The sequence below is a fragment of the Rhinichthys klamathensis genome, unplaced genomic scaffold (genome assembly GCF_029890125.1).
Source record: "Rhinichthys klamathensis goyatoka isolate OS25496 unplaced genomic scaffold, OSU_Roscu_1.1 h1tg001127l_1, whole genome shotgun sequence".
NCBI lineage: Eukaryota > Metazoa > Chordata > Actinopteri > Cypriniformes > Leuciscidae > Rhinichthys > Rhinichthys klamathensis.
This window is the reverse complement of record NW_026607356.1, coordinates 70001-89833: the sequence shown is the minus strand read 5'-3', so window position 1 is coordinate 89833 and position 19833 is coordinate 70001. Positions and strand designations below refer to the sequence as shown.

At 43.4% G+C, this 19833-nt stretch overlaps 1 protein-coding gene across 1 annotated transcript in view; it reads right to left on the bottom strand.

The window, feature by feature from the left end:
• The window catches only part of dcc (DCC netrin 1 receptor), a gene marked incomplete at its 5' end in the record, with an annotated part of 140914 nt that overhangs the window by 51308 nt on the left and 69773 nt on the right, over positions 1-19833 (bottom strand). Inside the window, 2 exons of the mRNA XM_056244847.1 lie at positions 5931-6085; positions 6573-6729. Of these exons, the coding sequence (XP_056100822.1) occupies positions 5931-6085; positions 6573-6729 (312 nt within the window). The remainder of the gene's footprint in view (positions 1-5930; positions 6086-6572; positions 6730-19833) is intronic.

Here is a 19833-nt window from a genome sequence, read left to right as displayed (position 1 = left end):
ACTGGAGTGCCTCAGGGCTCAGTGCTGGGACCGCTTCTCTTCTCCATCTACATGTCATCACTAGGATCTGTCATTCAGAAACATGGTTTATCCCATCACTGTTATCATCTAGCTACTGGAGTGCATCAGGGCTCAGTGCTGGGACTGCTTCTCTTCTCCATCTACATGTCATCACTAGGATCTGTCATTCAGAAACATGGTTTCTCCCATCACTGTTATAATCTAGCTACTGGAGTGCCTCAGGGCTCAGTGCTGGGACCGCTTCTCTTCTCCATCTACATGTCATCACTAGGATCTGTCATTCAGAAACATGGTTTATCCCATCACTGTTATCATCTAGCTACTGGAGTGCCTCAGGGCTCAGTGCTGGGACCACTTCTCTTCTCCATCTAGATGACATCACTAGTGTCTGTCATTCAGAAACATGGTTTCTCCCATCACTGTTATCATCTAGCTACTGGAGTGGCTCAGGGCTCAGTGCTGGGACCGCTTCTCTTCTCCATCTAGATGACATCACTAGTGTCTGTCATTCAGAAACATGGTTTATCCCATCACTGTTATCATCTAGCTACTGGAGTGGCTCAGGGCTCAGTGCTGGGACCGCTTCTCTTCTCCATCTAGATGTCATCACTAGGATCTGTCATTCAGAAACATGGTTTATCCCATCACTGTTATCATCTAGCTACTGGAGTGCCTCAGGGCTCAGTGCTGGGACTGCTTCTCTTCTCCATCTAGATGACATCACTCGGATCTGTCATTCAGAAACATGGTTTATCCCATCACTGTTATCATCTAGCTACTGGAGTGCCTCAGGGTTCAGTGCTGGGACCGCTTCTCTTCTACATCTACATGTCATCACTCGGATCTGTCATTCAGAAACATGGTTTCTCCCATCACTGTTATCATCTAGCTACTGGAGTGCCTCAGGGCTCAGTGCTGGGACCACTTCTCTTCTCCATCTAGATGACATCACTAGTGTCTGTCATTCAGAAACATGGTTTCTCCCATCACTGTTATCATCTAGCTACTGGAGTGCCTCAGGGCTCAGTGCTGGGACCACTTCTCTTCTCCATCTACATGTCATCACTAGAATCTGTCATTCAGAAACATGATTTCTCCCATCACTGTTATCATCTAGCTACTGGAGTGCCTCAGGGCTCAGTGCTGGGGCCGCTTCTCTTCTACATCTACATGTCATCACTCGGATCTGTCATTCAGAAACATGGTTTCTCCCATCACTGTTATCATCTAGCTACTGGAGTGCCTCAGGGCTCAGTGCTGGGACCACTTCTCTTCTCCATCTAGATGACATCACTAGTGTCTGTCATTCAGAAACATGGTTTATCCCATCACTGTTATCATCTAGCTACTGGAGTGCCTCAGGGCTCAGTGCTGGGACCACTTCTCTTCTCCATCTACATGTCATCACTAGTGTCTGTCATTCAGAAACATGGTTTCTCCCATCACTGTTATCATCTAGCTACTGGAGTGGCTCAGGGCTCAGTGCTGGGACCGCTTCTCTTCTCAATCTAGATGACATCACTAGTGTCTGTCATTCAGAAACATGGTTTATCCCATCACTGTTATCATCTAGCTACTGGAGTGCCTCAGGGCTCAGTGCTGGGACCACTTCTCTTCTCCATCTAGATGACATCACTAGTGTCTGTCATTCAGAAACATGGTTTATCCCATCACTGTTATCATCTAGCTACTGGAGTGCCTCAGGGCTCAGTGCTGGGACCACTTCTCTTCTCCATCTACATGTCATCACTAGTGTCTGTCATTCAGAAACATGGTTTCTCCCATCACTGTTATCATCTAGCTACTGGAGTGGCTCAGGGCTCAGTGCTGGGACTGCTTCTCTTCTCCATCTACATGTCATCACTAGGATCTGTCATTCAGAAACATGGTTTCTCCCATCACTGTTATCATCTAGCTACTGGAGTGGCTCAGGGCTCAGTGCTGGGACCGCTTCTCTTCTCCATCTACATGTCATCACTAGGATCTGTCATTCAGAAACATGGTTTCTCCCATCACTGTTATCATCTAGCTACTGGAGTGGCTCAGGGCTCAGTGCTGGGACTGCTTCTCTTCTCCATCTAGATGACATCACTAGTGTCTGTCATTCAGAAACATGGTTTATCCCATCACTGTTATCATCTAGCTACTGGAGTACCTCAAGGCTCAGTGCTGGGACTGCTTCTCTTCTCCATGTACATGTCATCACTAGGATCTGTCATTCAGAAACATGGTTTCTCCCATCACTGTTATCATCTAGCTACTGGAGTGGCTCAGGGCTCAGTGCTGGGACCGCTTCTCTTCTCCATCTACATGTCATCACTAGTGTCTGTCATTCAGAAACGTGGTTTATCCCATCACTGTTATCATTTAGCTACTGGAGTGCCTCAGGGCTCAGTGCTGGGACCGCTTCTCTTCTCCATCTACATGTCATCACTAGGATCTGTCATTCAGAAACATGGTTTCTCCCATCACTGTTATCATCTAGCTACTGGAGTGGCTCAGGGCTCAGTGCTGGGACCGCTTCTCTTCTCCATCTACATGCCATCACTAGTGTCTGTCATTCAGAAACGTGGTTTATCCCATCACTGTTATCATTTAGCTACTGGAGTGCCTCAGGGCTCAGTGCTGGGACTGCTTCTCTTCTCCATCTAGATGTCATCACTAGGATCTGTCATTCAGAAACATGGTTTCTCCCATCACTGTTATCAACTAGCTACTGGAGTGCCTCAGGGCTCAGTGCTGGGACCACTTCTCTTCTCCATCTACATGTCATCACTAGTGTCTGTCATTCAGAAACGTGGTTTATCCCATCACTGTTATCATCTAGCTACTGGAGTGCCTCAGGGCTCAGTGCTGGGACCGCTTCTCTTCCGGCCAACCCAACACTTCATCACAACTTCTCCATTCAGCTAGGTTCGTCATTCATAACTCCATCCAGGACAGCCAGTAACCTTGGAGTTGTGATTGATGATCAGTTGAACTTCACAGACCACATTGCTAGAACTGCCCGGTCCTGCAGATTTGCTTTATTCAACATTATGAGGATCAGGTCCTTCCTATAGGAGCTACACAGTTCCTCATACAAGCTCTTGTTCTATCCAGACTGAACTTTTGTAATGTTCTTTCCTTCCAGCATCACGGTCAAACCTCTGCAACTGATCCAGATGCTGCAGCAAGAGTGTGTTTATCGAGCCGAAGAGACACTCGTAATTCCTCTCCTCATAAACCGGCACTGGCTACTAATTGCTGCATAACCATCTGAAACACGTCTGACAGGAGCGAGTGCGGACGCAGAGGAGTTCCACATTTAGAATGCTATTCATAATTCAGCAAAGGAGGAAAGAGTTGGAAGTGTGTTAGTCTTTCAGGGTGTTTGTGAGGACGAGCTGGAATCTGGATGGAAAGGTCAGACGGCTCAATCTCGCCACTCATTCTCCATTAGAAAGGTTAAGAGCTGGAGTGTGTGTGTGTGTGTGTGTGTGAGTAAGTGAGTGTGTGTGTGTGTGTGTGTGTGTGTGTCTCAGCACCTCTTATAATATAACATCTCTCATAATGCTCTTCTATTAGGGATGGTAAGATTCACCGATTCGCATCGGTGCATCGGCATAAAAGCTAAAATAAGTGTGCATCGGATACAAGTTGGCATTTGTATCGCAATGCATCGTTTCTAATATCTGCATCGGTAAAAAACTATTTATTCATATATAATTATTAGTAGATGCGCTATACTTTTACTATTTAGAAAGTGACCAATCATTTGTGACCAATATTTTATTATGTAACTGCTGCGTTCACACCGAACGCAAATTGAGCGTCTGGAGCGAGTGATTTCCATGTAAAGTCAATGTAAAGACGCGTTGACACCATTCTGGAGGTGCTGCGGCGCGAGACGCGTTTAGCGCGGTGCGGTGGACACGATTTCGCCTCATTCGCGCGTCCAGGTCGACTAGATAGATTTCTCCTTTCTGAACTGTTGCTCAATCACGTTCTCTCATCACGACCATCACGACTGCTGCAGCTGCTACGTGAATATGACGTATCACAACACTACGGAGTGCGAGGCGTGTCCTGAGTCACCTACCTTTAAACCTTAAAGTAGGACATTTTATTTAATCTGGTTTACAGCAGCCTGTGACTGCCAATAGTTTTTCATTTCTTTTTTTTTTTTTTACATTTGAATACAGTTAAGAAAGACCTGTTTGTGAAAGGTTTTTTTTATTTTTTTAATTGTTTATGTTAAAACAGGACCTGCTTTTATTTAATCTTTTGGTTTTGTGAAAAAAGATGAAAGAACCATGCGTTAAAAGTCAGATGGCTCTTAAGCTACTTTATGATTTGCTGTATGTCTGAATAAAAGAAATAAAAGTTAACTATCTATACCATATTGAATTGCATCATATTACATTGAATCGCATCGCGTTGAATCGGATCGAAATCGGATCGCACCGCATTGTAATAGTAGTGAATCGTATTGCATCGCATCGGTAGCTGCTTATATGTATCTTTAATGTATCGTATCATTGGCTATGCATTGAGATACGTATCGCATCGGCCTCAGCTATGGAGATGCACATCCCTATCTTCTATGGCCTCGTTCACACAGCAGGAGAATACGGTTTTCAGTTCTGTATTTGAGTCACAATAGAATTATGTTTGAGAGATATGAGCTGTGTGTCGTCTGAAGGTTTTATATACAGTCCCTGTTCTCCTCCTCCCGTCGGTTTTGTGTTCTACACGCAACTTAAATGTTCCGCTCTCCACACAGATATAAAACGCTGCTGTCAGTTAATGAACATTTGATGGATGAACTCGCGGCTCGATTGGACTCTTGTCGAATCAAAATTGATAAGACTTTTGAGTTTTATGGATGTTGCCAACTTCTTTGGTTACTGTTGCTTTGGTTTGATGGTAAGAGAATATAGGCTTTACTCCCGTTGCACATTCGAGACGCTAGTGTAAGTTGCATTTTTGTACATTTCGAGACTCGTAAGTAAATATGGTTGTCGATCTCAAATACTGACCGTGTGAACGTAGCCTGTGTGACGTCAGGAGGAAACTAAATGAGGACTTTTCACAGGATTGTTGACATTTACAAATGACTTAAGATATTAGGGCTGTCAAATAAAAATGAGAATTTCGAATATTCGTCGAATTTAACTGATGCGTTGTGTTTTTGTTAGCTTATCCAGTACACCGCGGTGCGGCTGCGATGTTAATTTGAAAAAATGTCGGGAAAAGGCTGCTGATGAAAACCATCTCAGTTAGTGGCAAAATCGTGCAACAAACATACTTGACCATACTTGCACATCGGTCAGATCTGTGCGCGTGTTTTCATCAGCTGGAAACACTGTCAACAGAAAGCGCTCAGCACTCGCTGTTGAGTGTCTGGTTTTTTGACAAACAATATGTAGACAATACAGAACTTTTTTCCTCTAACATTAAGTATTGCCTTTAGAATTCGAATATAATTCGATTTTTGCTAATATTTATGAAAGAAATTTCGAATTTAGCTTTTCAGCCATTTTGACAGTCCTGTAAGATATTAAGTCTTGTTTTCTGAAAAGAAGAACAAATATCTGCCAATGTGGTCAGAAAAATAAACTTAATTCAAAGGGAAAATATTCAAGGCAGATGTTTTCTTGTTTTAAGCCTAAACTCATTCACATACACTTCAATCATGTGGTTTCTCCAGTAAATGTGTCTTGGTTTTAGAAGACAAAAATGCTGAGGAGAATTTAATTTTTTGGTAGTGTTCACCGTAAGAACCATGGTACTCACGCTTACGTAAATATGGTTGTCGATCTCAAATACTGACCATGTGAACGAAGCCTGTGTGACTTTAGGAGGAAACTAAATGAGGACATTTCAAACATTGAGTGATCAGCTGTAAACACAGCTCTGGGACTCACGCTCGGGCTGTGTGGACAGTCGGATGGCCCCTGAACTCTCTCCGGGCCCCTGCTCGTTGAACGCGACGACTCTGAAGGAGTACGTGGCCTCCGGTCTGAGATTGCTGACCGTCAGCTGCAGACTCTCGGCCTCCGTCACGTTAATGGATCGCTCCCTGCGGCACACATGCAAACACGCTCAGAGAAACAATAACAGTTTTCAAACAGGTTTCATATATTCCATATGTGCAATATTAACGTCACACCCCGAGGAATAACCCCAATATACACCCCAATATACCAAGGAACAATATTCCATAACACTTTGTTCACATCGTTGGTTGAATCCGTGTTGCTCTGCTCTGTCATTTACACAGATGTCTAAGTCACAACATCTAACTACTGGAGTGCCTCAGGGCTCAGTGCTGGGACCGCTTCTCTTCTCCATCTAGATGACATCTCTAGTGTCTGTCATTCAGAAACATGGTTTATCCCATCACTGTTATCATCTAGCTACTGGAGTGCCTCAGGGCTCAGTGCTGGGACCGCTTCTCTTCTCCATCTACATGTCATCACTAGGATCTGCCATTCAGAAACATGGTTTATCCCATCACTGTTATCATCTAGCTACTGGAGTGCCTCAGGGCTCAGTACAACACGTACCTGTTGATTCCCTCCTCAGAGAAGAAGACTCCGTACGTCAGGATGGTCCCGCGCGTGTCCTCCGGGGGGCGCCACCCGAGGCGCACGAATCGACTGGACACGAGGACGGGGGCCACGTCACGGGGAGCAGAAGGGAGGACGCCTGAGCTCGGGGTAACTGGGGGGGGAGGAGAGGAGTAAGTCAAAGAGGAAGTGCGGGGCAACGGGGGCTGAGAAGGCTGAGGGGGCGGGGCAGGGGGCGTGGCCTCTGTGGCCGGGGAGGAACAGAGGAGGAGGGGCATGAGGGAAGGGGAGGGGCGTGGGAGGGGAGGGGCGGAACATAACAGAACGAGAGGAGTGTGACCGATGGAATGAGTAGATAAGGAAAGAAAACACAAACAAACAGAAGACATCAGGAAGAAAAGAAAAGAGAGCGATAAGGAAGATCACAGCATCATAGATCAGGTAAATAACAGACAATTAAGACGCACACACACACACACACACACACACACCAGAGTCAGAATGAGATGAAAGTGAGCGTTCTACGAGATTAGAGAGAGAATGCAAACAAAGGCTCGATTATACAAGCTAAATTGAAGAACGAATTGGTGTGATGCATTTCAAACAAAATAGCTCTGTTTTGTAAACACATTCGAACTGCCATTGGTCCATGTGGCGATTACCTAATAGGTAGGTGTGGCTCGGAGGCTCCGCCTTCTTTGAGCTAAATTACTTCTGTTCAGTCTGTCAATGTCAGACGCAAGTAAAAACTCTCACAGAGCAGCTTTATAGTAGAAACTGAAGCTGTAATTCTACACAAAAGACTCTGACACTGTTTTCATGTTTAATACTGTGAAGCTGCTGCTTTAAAGCAATCTATCGTATAAAGTGCTTTATAAATAAAGGTGACTGAATCGCAGAGCTGCTGCAAACACACTCACGTCTCTATGATCAGATGCTTTCTCAACTGCTGTTTTCATATTTTTTATTGTGTTTATTTTGTTATCGAGAGGAAAGAGCGCAGCACATAGGGTCAGGATGATCAGTATAATCGCTGCAACGGTGTTTCAAACTCGTTTTACTCCTAAGTGAAAAAGAAGAACTTTAAGTATATCAGGGCCGTAAAACACACATTTGATGAACAGAAAAGCATCTTTTCCAGATTTTAAGGGCCGTGAATCTGTTTTCTGACTGTAGAGAGACTCATGTGCGTCAGAACAAGAGTGACATCCGTCTGTGTGTGTGTGTGTGTGTGTGTGTGTGATTTCACAGTTCTGATGAGGTTCTCTCAATGTCATCCAGCACATTCACACTCACTATCACCAGGGAATTACTGTTACACACACACACAACCACACGCACACAGACACACAGACACACACACACACACACACACACACACACACACACACACACACACACACACACACACACACACACACACACACACACACACACACACACACTTACTTAGCTATCTAAATGGGGACATTCCATAGACGTAATGGTTTTTATACTGTACAAACTATATATTCTGTCCACTTACCCTAAACCTAGCCATCACACACAACTTACTGCATTTTTACATTTTTAAAAAACCTTTAATTACTTTATTTTTATACCAGATTTACAAACGAGGACGTCCCTAAAGGGAGGTTTTTAGAGATTTTGGTCACTTCACACATGCATATACACACACACACACACACACAAACACACACACACACACGTTGGGTTTTCATGTTTTATGGTGACTTTAGATGGCTGATATTGTAAGTGCCTCATTAAGCCCAGGATGGTTCTGAGAGCCTCGTCTGAGCACATCGAGCCGCTGGAGCTTCTCGGCACACAAAAGACACGCGGATCACGTGCGTCATCACTGGAGCCAGCGCATCAGTCTCTCCTACGCCTCGGTGGTTTCCTACAGCTAAGCAGACAATGCCTCCTGAAGACGCTGTCGTCTGAGCTGAAGGAGAACATCAGGCCTTTCAGAGAGGATTGTCATCGCAGCGAGGACTGAAGCACGAGAGCAACGCCGGTACGGTACGGGCGTCAGGAGAGCTGGCTCACGTTTACTATAGTATAGCCGCACTTTACCTTCAGATCACCTGCGTATAGACTTCAGATCACCTGCGTATAGACTTCAGATCACCTGTGTATAGACTTCAGATCACCTGCGTATAGACTTCAGATCACCTGTGTATAGACTTCAGATCACCTGCGTATAGACTTCAGATCACCTGTGTATAGACTTCAGATCACCTGCGTATAGACTTCAGATCACCTGCGTATAGACTTCAGATCACCTGTGTATAGACTTCAGATCACCTGTGTATAGACTTCAGATCACCTGCGTATAGACTTCAGATCACCTGCGTATAGACTTCAGATCACCTGCGTATAGACTTCAGATCACCTGCGTATAGACTTCAGATCACCTGTGTATAGACTTCAGATCACCTGTGTATAGACTTCAGATCACCTGCGTATAGACTTCAGATCACCTGCGTATAGACTTCAGATCACCTGCGTATAGACTTCAGATCACCTGCGTATAGACTTCAGATCACCTGCGTATAGACTTCAGATCACCTGCGTATAGACTTCAGATCACCTGCGTATAGACTTCAGATCACCTGCGTATAGACTTCAGATCACCTGCGTATAGACTTCAGATCACCTGCGTATAGACTTCAGATCACCTGTGTATAGACTTCAGATCACCTGTGTATAGACTTCAGATCACCTGCGTATAGACTTCAGATCACCTGCGTATAGACTTCAGATCACCTGCGTATAGACTTCAGATCACCTGCGTATAGACTTCAGATCACCTGCGTATAGACTTCAGATCACCTGCGTATAGACTTCAGATCACCTGCGTATAGACTTCAGATCACCTGCGTATAGACTTCAGATCACCTGTGTATAGACTTCAGATCACCTGTGTATAGACTTCAGATCACCTGCGTATAGACTTCAGATCACCTGTGTATAGACTTCAGATCACCTGTGTATAGACTTCAGATCACCTGCGTATAGACTTCAGATCACCTGCGTATAGACTTCAGATCACCTGCGTATAGACTTCAGATCACCTGCGTATAGACTTCAGATCACCTGCGTATAGACTTCAGATCACCTGCGTATAGACTTCAGATCACCTGCGTATAGACTTCAGATCACCTGCGTATAGACTTCAGATCACCTGCGTATAGACTTCAGATCACCTGCGTATAGACTTCAGATCACCTGCGTATAGACTTCAGATCACCTGTGTATAGACTTCAGATCACCTGCGTATAGACTTCAGATCACCTGTGTATAGACTTCAGATCACCTGTGTATAGACTTCAGATCACCTGTGTATAGACTTCAGATCACCTGCGTATAGACTTCAGATCACCTGCGTATAGACTTCAGATCACCTGCGTATAGACTTCAGATCACCTGCGTATAGACTTCAGATCACCTGCGTATAGACTTCAGATCACCTGCGTATAGACTTCAGATCACCTGTGTATAGACTTCAGATCACCTGTGTATAGACTTCAGATCACCTGTGTATAGACTTCAGATCACCTGTGTATAGACTTCAGATCACCTGCGTATAGACTTCAGATCACCTGCGTATAGACTTCAGATCACCTGTGTATAGACTTCAGATCACCTGTGTATAGACTTCAGATCACCTGCGTATAGACTTCAGATCACCTGTGTATAGACTTCAGATCACCTGCGTATAGACTTCAGATCACCTGCGTATAGACTTCAGATCACCTGCGTATAGACTTCAGATCACCTGCGTATAGACTTCAGATCACCTGCGTATAGACTTCAGATCACCTGCGTATAGACTTCAGATCACCTGTGTATAGACTTCAGATCACCTGCGTATAGACTTCAGATCACCTGCGTATAGACTTCAGATCACCTGCGTATAGACTTCAGATCACCTGCGTATAGACTTCAGATCACCTGCGTATAGACTTCAGATCACCTGTGTATAGACTTCAGATCACCTGCGTATAGACTTCAGATCACCTGTGTATAGACTTCAGATCACCTGCGTATAGACTTCAGATCACCTGCGTATAGACTTCAGATCACCTGCGTATAGACTTCAGATCACCTGCGTATAGACTTCAGATCACCTGCGTATGGACTTCAGATCACCTGCGTATGGACTTCAGATCACCTGCGTATGGACTTCAGATCACCTGTGTATAGACTTCAGATCACCTGCGTATAGACTTCAGATCACCTGCGTATAGACTTCAGATCACCTGCGTATAGACTTCAGATCACCTGCGTATAGACTTCAGATCACCTGCGTATAGACTTCAGATCACCTGTGTATAGACTTCAGATCACCTGTGTATAGACTTCAGATCACCTGCGTATAGACTTCAGATCACCTGCGTATAGACTTCAGATCACCTGCGTATAGACTTCAGATCACCTGCGTATAGACTTCAGATCACCTGCGTATAGACTTCAGATCACCTGCGTATAGACTTCAGATCACCTGCGTATAGACTTCAGATCACCTGCGTATAGACTTCAGATCACCTGTGTATAGACTTCAGATCACCTGTGTATAGACTTCAGATCACCTGTGTATAGACTTCAGATCACCTGCGTATAGACTTCAGATCACCTGTGTATAGACTTCAGATCACCTGTGTATAGACTTCAGATCACCTGTGTATAGACTTCAGATCACCTGCGTATAGACTTCAGATCACCTGCGTATAGACTTCAGATCACCTGCGTATAGACTTCAGATCACCTGCGTATAGACTTCAGATCACCTGCGTATAGACTTCAGATCACCTGCGTATAGACTTCAGATCACCTGCGTATAGACTTCAGATCACCTGCGTATAGACTTCAGATCACCTGCGTATAGACTTCAGATCACCTGTGTATAGACTTCAGATCACCTGCGTATAGACTTCAGATCACCTGCGTATAGACTTCAGATCACCTGCGTATAGACTTCAGATCACCTGTGTATAGACTTCAGATCACCTGCGTATAGACTTCAGATCACCTGCGTATAGACTTCAGATCACCTGCGTATAGACTTCAGATCACCTGCGTATAGACTTCAGATCACCTGCGTATAGACTTCAGATCACCTGCGTATAGACTTCAGATCACGCAGACTCTGAAGCAACATGCACCAATGCTATGTTTTATGAATGCCATAATCATTTAATAACAAACAAGTATTCATGCGAAGAAGAATCACTGCTAATGACCTGTACATTAACAAACCAACAATGACTCTGCTCTATGATCAATGCAAATAATAATAAATGCATGGGTTTTTTTTATGATGTAAGTTTTTTTCACCATGGAATAAAAAGATAAAATATGTTCGTTTAGTGTACAACTGAAGAGCGGCTCAAACCTCGTCTCGACCTCCGCTTCACTACAGCTGAACACTGAACACACACACACACACACACACACACACACACACACACACACACACACACATACACACACAGACAAGCACTGAACAAAACGATTTTTCATTTGAAACCAAGATTATCGCAGTACAAAATGTCAAAATTTGTTGCTTGCTGTTTCTTTGTAATTATTTACTAGCAATTTTTGAGTACAAAAAAAGCGTGTGGGTGGAGTCTCTCTGCAAGCACACTGCACTCACAACCAAATCAATCAAAATCACAGCCAATCAGAAGAGAGTGTGGGCGGAGTCTCTCTGCAGGCGCACTGCACTCGCAACCAAATCAATCAAAATCACAGCCAATCAGAAGAGAGTGTGGGTGGAGTCTCTCTGCAAGCACACTGCACTCACAACCAAATCAATCAAAATCACAGCCAATCAGAAGAGAGTGTGGGTGGAGTCTCTCTGCAAACGCACTGCACTCACAACCAAATCACTCACAAACATTTAATTAATAAATATTACATAATTTCTACATTATTAAAAATACACACTGAGTGACTGAAACAATCAGTGTCATTGAACACACGTGTTTGTTCACAGTTTGAACGTTCTTATGTCCTTTTACTTATTTTGAAGATCTGAGGTGAATTATCCACTGTCGCGGCTACAATAAATGATATTCAAACTCCCATTAAATTCTTTTAACATGAAATAAAGAACATAGTCAGTACGTGAGATGATCAATGTCTTTGAGTGTTGTAGTTGCAGCCGCGACTGACATCGCAGAAACAGAAATAGAAATAAAAAATAGAATCCTTGTTTATCAGCATTGGACAAAAACTGATTAGCATGGAAATCGCGGCGTCACGTCTGGATAAATCCTCCCGCGATTTCTTCTTTCATAATGTTTTATTATAAATTAGTAAAACATTTATAATGGCGAGACGTTGCTCTCTGAAACTGAAGGTGGCGCTCTTGATGTTGATCGATCATCTTATCATCTTTGCTGTGTACAATCTGAAACACAATCTATTCTCTTTCCCATTATGTGTGCCGACATTCGTCTTCCTCCTGAAACACCGGCTGCGTTTCCGAAGCGTCTCCACAGATATGAAGCGTCCCCTGATGGATACGAGCACAGAGGCACTGGGACGAGACTCCGCTCCCCAAACACAGGCCCGCGGGTTTATAAAGGTGATCGTTTACAACGGCAGGCGGCCATTAGAGAGAGAGATCCATCCTGAGGACATGATCTAATGCTCCTTCGTCTCAGACCGGACTGAAGACTACGCCTCCAGACAACAGCAGACGAGTAAAACACGACTCGCCAGTGCAGTCGCTCACACACACACACACACACACACACACGGATGCGGTTCCTATTCCAGAGTCACGTCTGATGTTTAACATCTCTGATGGTTTGATGGGATTGTGACTCATCAGATCCATACGGTCCAGAAAATGAAGGAAGAACAAAAGACATTTGCTACATCAACAACAACAAAATGTCTAAAACATGCTAAAACGTGCTAGCAACATGCTAATTCATGCTAGCAACGTGTTGATTTATGCTAACAACATGCTAATTCATGATAGCAATGTGTTGAATCATGCTAGCAAAATGCTAATTCATGCTAGCAAAATGCTAATTCATGCTAACAAAATGCTAATTCATGTTAACAAAATGCTAATACATGCTTGCAACGTGTTAAAACATGTTAGCAACATGCCAATTCATGCTAGCAACGTGCTAATTCATGCTAGCAAAATGCTAATTCATGCTAACAAAATGCTAATACATGCTTGCAACATGATAAATCATGCTAGCAACATGTTAATTCATGCTAGCAAAATGCTAAGAAAATGCTAATACATGCTTGCAACATGTTAAAACATGTTAGCAACATGCCAATTCATGCTAACAACATACTAGCAACAGGCTAAATAATGCTAACAACATATTAATTCATGCTAACAATGTGTTAAAACATTCTAGCAATGTGCTAATTTATGCTAGCAAAATGCTAATTAATGGTAACAAAATGCTAATGCATGCTTGCAACGTGTTAAAACATGTTAGCAACATGCCAATTCATGCTAACAACATACTAGCAACAGGCTAAATCATGCTAGCAACATGGTAATTCATGCAAGCAATGTGTTAAACCATGCTAACAACATACTAATTCATGCTAACAGTGTGTTAAAACATTCTAGCAATGTGCTAATTTATGCTAGCAATGTATTAAAATCTGCTACGTAAAATAATGCTAGACACATGCTAAAACAAGCTAACAACATGTTAGGAAGCTTATAAAATTTTCACATTTTCATACAAGGGTTTGTCAAGCCAACATAAAAGTTTGTGCCGAAAAACTTTAATTTCTAGTTGTCTAGAACTCAGTAGAACCAGGTGAGTGCAACCCAGTGTTTCTGTTCTATTCCTCCCATCAATCCTCAACGAACCTCGTCATCTGCACACTCTTTCATCACTCATGAGCCGATTCCATTTCACGTCAGTCAGAGAGATCGACAGACAGAGAGAAAGAAAGACGCCCGTCTCTAATTTACACAATAATAATAATTTGCCAGCTCAAGCATGCAGATAATCGGATGAGCGTGTGATTGAAAGCTTTAGCGAGGCGTGAACACATCTATGACTGATGTCTCATGACAAACTCACTCACACAAAGCCTTATTTCCATCTGACTGACACGAAGACCTGTGCTGATAAACGCCGCATTGTTCCCGCAGCACCAAACGCAGGTTCACTTATGAAAGATGACATAAACCGTGTGACCCGATCCCTCCAGCTCCTGCGCTCGTTAATGCGCTGATTATAAAACACTCATTATGTCCTTCAATAGCAGCGACAAAAAACAGGGACGGAAACAATTTTCACTCAGAAATTGCTCGTACATTTCACACAAAACATGACATATATACAAGATTATGTTTCTGACTCCATTGGCAGATATACAGTATTCTTCTTTTAACCATAAATAGATTGCTTTTAAATTCTGATTTAACCCTCTCTGTGCACTTCGCATGTGAATGCACTATATTTTAGTTCGATAATGTTTTTTATTGAATATTTTGTATTTTTAGGGGATTTTATGGTACAAAATTATATTTTCGCTGTATTTATAATGCATTTATTCACTCTTTGAGCGTAGAGCTGATAATTTAATGTCCAGCTTAAACTGTGGTAAATCTGGAACGCTTTAGAGCGACAGACTGAAGTTTGATCTCTTCTCAAACATTCATTTCCAATGCGGCATTTCTGACCGCGAGGAACACAAGTGTGACTATTGTTATCAGGACCATTTAACCTGTTCCAGTCATGGCCATGGTGTGTGTGTGTGTGTGTGTTCACACAGCAAGTGCCAAAGTTTCAGACCATTCCGATGAATAAAGAAATAAAAACGCCAATTGTTTCTGTCAAAAATGAAGAGCACCAGAGGGAATGTTTAGATATGTGACCTGCAAAACAGAACATCATGTTTTGTTTCATTTACAAATTCGAGAAATCATTTTTTGTACAGGCGACATCACCCAAACCATCGACTACTGATAATGACATCACAGTTTCATCTCTCAGAGTGTGTGTGTGTGTGGTTCGTGTCTGACAGGAGAGCGTCTCTAAAGCTGTCAGAAGGAGTCAAGGCTGATTCGTCTGCGCAGACCTTTGACCTTTGACCTTTGGAGAAAGAGTAAACGCAGGGAAACGTGCGTCGCATCCGAACCCTGGAGTCGTTCCGTAGGAGAAAACCTCCTGAAGCTCAACTGTGTTTATTACGTCAAACCTGACAGAAAACCACAGAAGAAGACAAACAAGCCTCACACACACACACACACACACACACACAGAGCTGGTCGTCGGCACCGTGTCTGTCTGTCAGAAGCCTCATGAATAATTCACAGCGCAGAGTCTCTGCAAACCCATTTAGCTGAAACACAGCGTTCGTGTCGCCGAGAGAAACACTGATGCAGAAACACCGTTCCTGATGGGAAAAGCGGGATAACTCGTCACAGCCCGGCCAGAACAGCAGATCCTGCAGGAGTCACTGCAAACACCACGCGTTTCTGCCTCGGTTCCAGCACTCACATCTGAACGTTCTGATATCAACAGACATTTACTGGAGGAGAACAATGACTGAAGATATTACATCTTGTTTTCTAAAAAATGCATCAAAATGGAGTTTGAGCTCAAAGGAGGAGTTCACTTCAGAATTAAAATATCCTGATAATTTACTCTCCCGCACATCAATCAAGATGTCCATGTCTTTCTTTCTTCAGTCGAAAAGAAATGAAGGTTTTGAGGAAAATCCACGTGAGGGAGAGCACATTATCAGGACATTTTAAAACAAGAACCAATATCTGCCAATGGAGTCAGAACAATAATCTGGGTTCTCTTTGAATTAAGTTAATTTTTAAGTTATTTTGCTTCTTCTCCAGTAAATGTGTCTTGATGTAAGATTATTTGGATGTTAGTGCTGGAGAACGAGACAGAAACACTGAGGAAGAGCGAGGTGTTTTGCGGTGTTGTAAATCTAATGGATTCACAGGAACTGCAGATTCAGGGAAAATACGGAGAAACAAAAGCGTTCGTCGTCTGAGGAAGAAAAGGAAAACCCTCAGGCAAACTAACCACTGTTAACACTGCAGTGACCTCACACACACAATCATAATCATAAACAAACATCCCTGTGCGAGTGTGTGTGTGAGTGTGTGTGAGTGTGAGCTGAATCGCCTCCACACACAGGAAGCTGGATTAGAACGACAGGAAGAGATTTCACTGAGTTGTAATTAGCAGAAACACTCCTACACAAACTCAAAGTTTGACTTTCTTCAGTGAAACACACAAAAAAAGATATTTTGAGAAAAGTATCGTTACAGAATTCAGTTCGGGTCTCGTACTTTTAAAGCAAAGTATTTGCAATGATCCATAATGAATGAATGAGGCATTTATAGCGCTTTCATATGCACTACTGTACACACAAAGCACTGTACAATCATATCAGGGATCTCTCCTCATCCAGCACCAGGTGAACCATCACATAATGAATTTACTTCCAATATATTTTATTAATCAAACAAATGGAAGTGATTTGGCAACAAATGTTGCGATAGAGTTTGTAATTCGCTTTGTCTTTTCCGAGTTGTGTGGAAGCTTTTAAGGTTGTCCTGTTTTCCACGCCAGCGCTGTTTGATCTGACGTGTGGTTTATAATAACAGAATTTGAATGCTCCCAATTAGATCTGGCTGTGATGTTATTAATTCTGCTGTGAATTCAAACGCTTTCACTCTGGATCTCCCAGCGCTGGGTGATAACGCTGGGTAATAACGCTGGGTAATAACGCTGGGTAATAACGCTGGGTGATAACGCTGGGTAATAACGCTGGGTAATAACGCTGGGTAATAACGCTGGGTAATAACACTGGGTGATAACGCTGGGTAATAACGCTGGGTAATAACGCTGGGTAATAACACTGGGTAATAACGATGGGTGATAACGCTGGGTAATAACGCTGGGTAATAACGCTGGGTAATAACGCTGGGTAATAACGCTGGGTAATAACGCTGGGTAATAACGCTGGGTAATAACGCTGGGTAATAACGCTGGGTAATAACGCTGGGTAATAACGCTGGGTAATAACGCTGGGTAATAACGCTGGGTAATAACGCTGGGTAATAACGCTGGGTAATAACGCTGGGTAATAACGCTGGGTAATAACGCTGGGTAATAACACTGGGTAATAACACTGGGTAATAACACTGGGTGATAACGCTGGGTAATAACGCTGGGTAATAACGCTGGGTAATAACGCTGGGTAATAACGCTGGGTAATAACGCTGGGTAATAACGCTGGGTAATAACGCTGGGTAATAACGCTGGGTGATAACGCTGGGTAATAACGCTGGGTAATAACGCTGGGTAATAACGCTGGGTAATAACGCTGGGTAATAACGCTGGGTAATAACGCTGGGTAATAACACTGGGTAATAACACTGGGTAATAACACTGGGTGATAACACTGGGTAATAACACTGGGTAATAACGCTGGGTAATAACGCTGGGTAATAACACTGGGTAATAACGCTGGGTGATAACGCTGGGTAATAACGCTGGGTAATAACGCTGGGTAATAACGCTGGGTAATAACGCTGGGTAATAACGCTGGGTAATAACGATGGGTAATAACGATGGGTGATAACGCTGGGTAATAACGCTGGGTAATAACACTGGGTAATAACGCTGGGTAATAACGATGGGTGATAACGCTGGGTAATAACGCTGGGTAATAACACTGGGTAATAACACTGGGTGATAACGCTGGGTGATAACACTGGGTGATAACGCTGGGTGATAACGCTGGGTAATAACGCTGGGTAATAACGCTGGGTAATAACGCTGGGTAATAACGCTGGGTAATAACGATGGGTGATAACGCTGGGTAATAACGCTGGGTAATAACACTGGGTAATAACGCTGGGTAATAACGCTGGGTGATAACGCTGGGTTATAACGCTGGGTAATAACAATGGGTAATAACACTGGGTAATAACGCTGGGTGATAACGCTGGGTAATAACGCTGGGTGATAACGATGGGTAATAACACTGGGTAATAACGCTGGGTGATAACGCTGGGTGATAACGCTGGGTGATAACGCTGGGTGATAACGCTGGGTAATAACACTGGGTGATAACGCTGGGTGATAACGCTGGGTAATAACGCTGGGTGATAACGCTGGGTAATAACACTGGGTAATAACACTGGGTAATAACGCTGGGTAATAACGCTGGGTGATAACGCTGGGTGATTTCACATCTGTAAACTTGGGAATTCACTACAATTCAAAGTAGAGAATGTCGATTGCATTTAAAGTGTTGGTTATAGCATTACACACACACACACACACACACACACACACACACACAGGTTAAATAAGCGGTGTTAGTAAAGCCTGTCGTATTCCTGCTGATAACACACAGACACACACACACACACACACACATTAAATAAGCTGTGTTAGTAAAGCCTGTTGTATTCCCGCTGATAACACACGCGCGCACACACACACAGACACAGACACACACACACACACACACACAGGTTAAATAAGCTGTGTTAGTAAAGCCTGTTGTATTCCCGCTGATAACACACACACACACACACGCTGATAACAGTATTTTCTCAGAGAGTTTGAGCTGAAGGACTGAAGAATCACGTGCATCAACACACCAACAACAATGTGCAAATGAGACACAAAAGGCATCATGTAGCAAAGTGCAAAACTGTGTCGTTCCGTGTAGCCGCTCTTTTCTTCTCTAGCGCTTTTCCGTCCGCACTCAACCCTGTTTAAATACAAATAAGCAATCGCATCTTTTCTATTATTGCACATGAATTATTGAGCAACACTCCATCGTGTTTACAGCTCTGACTGCAGCGAGAGAGAGACACCGAATGACAGAGAGAGAGAGAGAGAGAGAGAGAGAGAGAGAGACACCGAACGACAGAGAGAGAGAGAGAGACACCGAACGACAGAGAGAGAGAGAGAGAGACACCAAACGACAGAGAGAGAGAGAGAGAGAGAGAGACTGATTTCATCCCGTCACTCAGACAGAATCTATTTGCATTCCTAAAGATGATCCATCCATTCCCAGCGGAGACGCACGCCACACGCCACACAAGGAAAACGCTTCCCGACAGAGACAGAGAACAAGAGACGAGAGGCTGAGACTCACACATCTACTGACAGATATATATATATATATCACATCTTACCGGCCATTCATAACTTCTACAAGCCAAAAAAAAAAAAGAAAAAAAAGAAAGAAAGAAAAATTAAAT